Here is a 5,883-nt window from a genome sequence, read left to right on the forward strand (position 1 = left end):
CAGAGGGGAAGGGGGTGGGGGAATGGGATAGGCCGGTGATGGGTATTAAGGAGGGCACGTCTTACATCGGAAACCGGGGATGTACTGTATGGTGACTAACATAATATAATAAAAAATCATTAAAAAAAAAAAAAAAAAGGAGGGCACGTATTGCATGGTGCACTGGGTGTTATACGCAAGTAATGAATCATGGAACATTACATCAAAAACTAGGGATGTACTATATGGTGACTAACATAACATAATAAAAAATTATTATAAAAAAATAAAGTGGAGATCCAGTTTAAAAAAAAAAGGGTCTGCCTTTGGCTTAGGTCATGATCTCAGGATCCTGGGATTGAGCCTCGCATGGGGTTCCCTGCTCAGTGGGGTGTCTACTTCTCTCTCTTCCTCTGTCCCTCCCCCTGCTCATGCTCGCTCTCTAAATAAATCTTAAAAAAAAAAAAAAAGAATCTTTTCTCAATCTGAAAATGAATTTGAAAAAACAATTGCATTTGCAATAGTATCAAAAAGGAAAAAACCACTTAGGAATAAATTGAACAACAAGATGTAAAACTTAGTGTAAAAACTATAAAACTTTGTTGAAAGAAATTAACGTACATCTAAATAAAAGAAAGCCATCCCTTGTTAATAGATCAGAAGACTTACAATTAAGATGGCAATATCCCCAACAGATTCAGTAATCAACAATCCTTATCAAAATCCCAACTGGCTTTTTTTTTTATTTTCAAAAATTTACAAACTGATCTTAAAATTCATATGGAAATGGAAGAGACCTAGAACAGCCTAAAACAATCTTGTAAAAGGACACAAAAGTTGGAGGATTCATACTATAGTCAAAAGACAGGCTAGGGGCGCCTAGGTGGCTCAGCTGGTTGAGCGTCCCACTCTTGGTTTCAGCTCAGGTCGTGATCTCATGGGTCGAGGGGTCGAGCGCCACGTCAGGCTCCATGCTCAGCAGATTCTCTCCCTCTGTCCCCCCCACTCACCCTCTTTCTCTCTCTCTCGCTTTCTCAAATAGATAAACCTTAAAAAAAAAAAAGGCCATAGTAAAAAAGACAATAACAAGTATGGGAGAGGATATGGAGAAATCAGAACCCCTGTATACATAAACCACCGCTGGTGAGAAAATGGTGCACCTGCTTTGGAAAAGTCTGGCAGTTCTTCAAAAGACTAAGCATAGAGCTACTGTCTGACCCAGGAATTTCACTCTGAGGTATATAACCAAGAAAAGTGGAAACATATGTCCATACAAAATACGTGTGCACTATTGTTCAAAGCAGCATTATTCATAAAAGCCAACAAAACAAGCCAAATGTCCATTAACTGATGAATGGATAAATAAAATGTGATATATCCATAAAATGGAATATTCAGCCATAAAAAAGAATAAAGAGCTGGTACGTACTACAACATGGATGAACCTTGAAAACATTACGCTAAGTGAAAGAAACCAGACACAAAAGGCCACATATTGTATGATTTGTATAGGAAATATCCAGAATAGGCAAATCCATGAAGCAGAAAGTAAATTAGTGGGTGCCTCGGGTTACAGGAGATTGAGAGGAAATGGGGAATAACTGCAAATAGATTCTATTCCCTCTCTCTAAGCCTTAAGCTTTTCATTTGCAAACAAGATACAGCTCCACTACCTACCAACTTCAACAGGTATGTATGAGGACCTTACGATTAACACACAGAAAAGTGAGATATTAAACAAAAACATATATAATAGTAAATACAGACAAGAAATGAAGAATCCACATAAAGCATATCTAAGTTAGAGAAAGGCCTCCAGGAACAGCTGTCTACAATCAACAGTAGAATCTAGAATGGTACAGAAAATTAGAGGGAAGGGAGATCATTTTAAGATGGGAAAGAATTTGGCAGAGAAAAAGCCTATGATTATGGGGCTCCTGGATGGCTCAGTGGTTAAGCATCTGCCTTTGGCCCAGGGTCTGATCCCAGGGCCCTGGGATCAAGCCCCGCATTGGGCTCCCTGCTCTGCTGGGAGCCTGCTTCTTCCTCTCCCACTCCCCCTGCTTGTGTTCCCTCTCTCGCTGGCTGTCTCTCTCTCTGTCAAATAAATAAATTAAAAAATCTTAAAAAAAAAAAGAAGAAGAAGAAGAAGAAGAAGAAGAAAAAGCCTATGATTATTAACAACTTGAGGGCAGGAATCATCTTGTACTCATCTCTGTATCTCCCCACAGCACGTAGCACAGGATATGCCTCTGATAAATGTAGGCTGACCGGACGGGAATTAGCAAAGAGGCAGACTCATATGAGTAGAGTGGATACAGAAAGAAATTATGATTCACAGGACTCGGCATCAAAACTAAGAATTGATCAGTATTAACGACAGGGTGAAATTAGGCCCAGATTCAGTGTAAACAAAAGTGGATGAAATCATCCCACAAATATATGAAGGCTGCACTGTTGTCACCTGGAATATTTATCATGAATGAGAACAAGTTTTGTTTTGTTTTCTACTTAAAAATTATAAGTTGTTTTTTCCAACTTTAATGTCCTGTGAGAATGTGATTAATGGCTACATAGGGATATACACCAGAATTGATTTAATTGCGAAACCGCTATAAAAGTTTGTCAAAAGAGGGCAAAAGCACTCTCCCTTAGGACTGGAATACCCAAATGTCACTAGTCAAATATGTGATTTACCTTTTTGACACCTAAAAAAAAAGACCCATTTTATCCTTCCTGAAAAAAATATTCACATCATTTTCACCATATATGAAACAGAATATCTTCTTAGTATAATATTAAGGCATATATTCCCTTACTGTTCCAATACCTCCTAAGCAAAGTCTACATAACATTCTCTAAGGAAATGTGCCTCAGACTATGCCACGTACTTAAAGGCTATAGGCATGTCACGAAAGAGGAAAAGAGGCCTGTGAGATTCTAAAACTAAAGTGATTATATCTTCACAAAAGTTAGTAACACTGGGGTGCCTGGGTGGCCCAGTCTGTTAAGCCTCCGACTCTTGATCTCAGCTTAGCGCTTGATCTCAGGGTTGTGAATTCCAGCTTCACGTTGGGCTCCATGCTGGGCATGGAGCCTACTTAAAAAAAAAAAGTCAGTAACACTGAAAAATTGAGAAGTTACTAAAATTTTAACTTTATCTGCTATGTTATATTCATTTAGTAGACTTATATTTAGGAAGAGTGTGTAAGAGTACTCTTATATGTCATAAGCTTAAATGTAGGACACATTGAGGAATACTTTGTGGCATCATTTCATTAGAAAACCGTTAACTGGAAAACATCTTACAGATCAAGTCCAATCTTACCATTCTGTGAATGAGCAAATCTAGGTTAAGCTACCTGTCCAAGGTAATTCAACTAGTGATACGGGAATCACATACTTCCGAAATAGGAATGAGGGAACTAGATAAGTTTTTTAAACTTAATATTTATGTTTTTAAAATATTTACTCATTTGAGAGAGAGAGAGTGTGCACATGTGCATATGCAAGCGAGAGGGGGAGGTAGGAACAGAGGGAGAGGGAGAGAGAGAGACTCCCAAGGAGACTCCCCACTGAGCATGAAGGCTGAGTATGGAGCATGGTATGGGTCTCAATCCCACAATCCTGAGATCATGACCTGAGCTGAAATCAAGAGTTGAACGCTTAACCAAGGCATCCAGGTGCCCCTAAACTTGATATTTAATACAAACTGAAGAATATATACATATGTGTATATAAACACACACGCACACAAACATATACACTCATTCTGCAGAAGAAACACCCACGCACCAACCTGCTCACATATGATAAAGAACAGTAATATCTAACAAAACTTTCTGCCACGATGGAAAAGATCGATCTAATATGGTGGCCACAATCCACATGTAGCTATTGACAATTGAAATATGGCTGGTGTGACTGAGAAACTCAATTTTTAATTCTACCGAATTCTGACAAATACCAAAATCTGACACTTGTGGCTACTGGATACTATATTAGACAGAGCAGACCCTCCAATACCATTACATCTGTCTGAGTGCTCCTCTCACCCATTTAACTGCCTCCCTTGAACATATATTTACATTCCTCTGCTTTCATCTTCTGGTTTTATCACACATGGGTGTGTATCCCTAAACAACAATCAATTGTTTAGTTTTTGTTTAATTTTAATTTTGTTGGCTTTATCAAACTGAATTTTGCATGTAATTTCCAATTTTTTCCACTCAATATGTTTCTAAGATTCATTTGTATTGTTGCATGTCGCAGCTCATTTTCATTGCCACATAGTAATGTTTCCCATTGTGTGAATATACAACAAATTATCCTTCCTTCTGTTAATGCACATTTGGGTTGTTTCTAATTTTTAGTCCTAGAGAATTCTGCAAATGTCTGTTGCTTCATATACTATGAATTCTATGAATTCTCTATAGTATCTACCTAGATGTAGAAGGGATATAAATCACACATAATCAAATTAAAAGGCCAAATTGTTTTCCAAAATGGTTAAATAACCATTGAACCACCAGCAGTGTTTAAAATTCCCATTCATCCGCATCCTCCAAATCATTTCGAATTATCTCAATTTATGCTAATTTACTGAGGGAAAAATTATGAAGTTCTATTTCTACTCTCAACTTTAACAGTTCTTCCCACCAAACAATACGTCATGCTCCCCTCATTAAAAAACTTGCTAGAGAGGTTCTGCGGAGACACAAAGGGTGTAGTCCTAAGCATGATACTTCTCTTCCTACAAAATTTATACCTGTCGCAGTAGATAAAATCATTCAGATCAATTAAATAAACACTTTGTCATGAGGCTTCATAACCTCGCACAGATGTGCAAATTGCCCCAACTAAGGCAAATCCAAAAAAATGACATGTATGTATGGTTTCTGCATGGAGAAGTCTTAAGGAAGCATTAAGAATCATTTAACTAGAAAGCTGGTGAAACGGGGGTTGCCTCAGAGTATACACTGATGGGAAATCAGAGCCTGGACCAAGAGCCTGGACTAACCTGGAAACTGGTTCTAGTCATGCCCCAGAAATGTAGGTTAGAGTTCTGGGTCAGTCCTCCGGCTCCACCTTTCAAACATTAAGAGGATCTCTTCCGGGATCTTCAAGTCCTGTTCTCATTCCTATATCTACTCAGGTCTTTCATTCACCGCACCGTTATTTAGCACCCCCGGTGTGGTCAGGCACAGTGCTAGGGAAGGGGATATAACAGCACCGTCTCTGCGGTCAGAGCACACCGAGTGAGTAAATAAATAATTGTAAATAAATAGTTACTCCACGATGTGATAATCCAGACTTCTGAAAGCACGCAGAGCGAAGGGCGTGATTCCGTCTTGCAGGGAGTGACATCTGAGTTGAGTCTCAGAAACAAGAGATTGCAAGTCAAGAAAAAAGGGGCAGGCCATTTCAGCAGAGAGAAAGGCGTGGTTAAAGGGACAGGGGAGTGCGGGGGAGCTGTCTGAGAACCTGAGACGCTGGTGGCGTGAGAAAGTCTCCCTCCGGGTGGAGGCCACGGGCCTCGGAGTCGTGGGCGGAGCTACAGCGCCCGCCCGGGGACTGAAGGCTCGGGAGGGAGAGACCCGCAGCCTCCCGGGAGCCACTCCCCGCAACCGGCTTCAGGCTAGCCCGCCTCCGCTCCAAACCCGGGGACGAGGCGGGGAAACGCCTCGACGAGGCAGCCCGACCCCGACACCCCGGAGCCCCAGACCCGGCCCGGCGGGCTGCCCGCACCTTGCCCAGTAGCCGTCTGAGACCCTCGCAGTCGAACTCCATCTCCATCCACGTCCCGGAGCCAGGTTCTGCGGCTCCAGCCCGGGGACCTCCTTCCGTGGCCACCGCTAGACGGTGGCCGCCGAGGTCCAAGCCTCCCGAGCAGTCCAACGCCAC

At 41.3% G+C, this 5,883-nt stretch overlaps 1 protein-coding gene across 3 annotated transcripts in view; it reads right to left on the bottom strand.

Annotated features, from left to right (window-relative positions):
* The window catches only part of UEVLD (UEV and lactate/malate dehyrogenase domains), a 45,738-nt gene extending 39,868 nt beyond the window's left edge, over nucleotides 1-5,870 (bottom strand). Inside the window, exon 1 of one of the 3 annotated variants that reach the window (XM_026512239.4) lies at nucleotides 5,728-5,869. In XM_026512239.4, coding sequence (XP_026368024.2) covers nucleotides 5,728-5,775 — 48 coding nt within the window. In that variant the 5' untranslated portion in view covers nucleotides 5,776-5,869. Of the gene's footprint in view, nucleotides 1-5,727 lie in introns of all 3 variants that reach the window. The other 2 variants (XM_057317601.1, XM_026512243.4) reach the window with 2 other exon arrangements.
* Nucleotides 5,871-5,883: the final 13 nt, after the last annotated feature.

This window comes from Ursus arctos, unplaced genomic scaffold (assembly GCF_023065955.2).
Source record: "Ursus arctos isolate Adak ecotype North America unplaced genomic scaffold, UrsArc2.0 scaffold_23, whole genome shotgun sequence".
NCBI lineage: Eukaryota > Metazoa > Chordata > Mammalia > Carnivora > Ursidae > Ursus > Ursus arctos.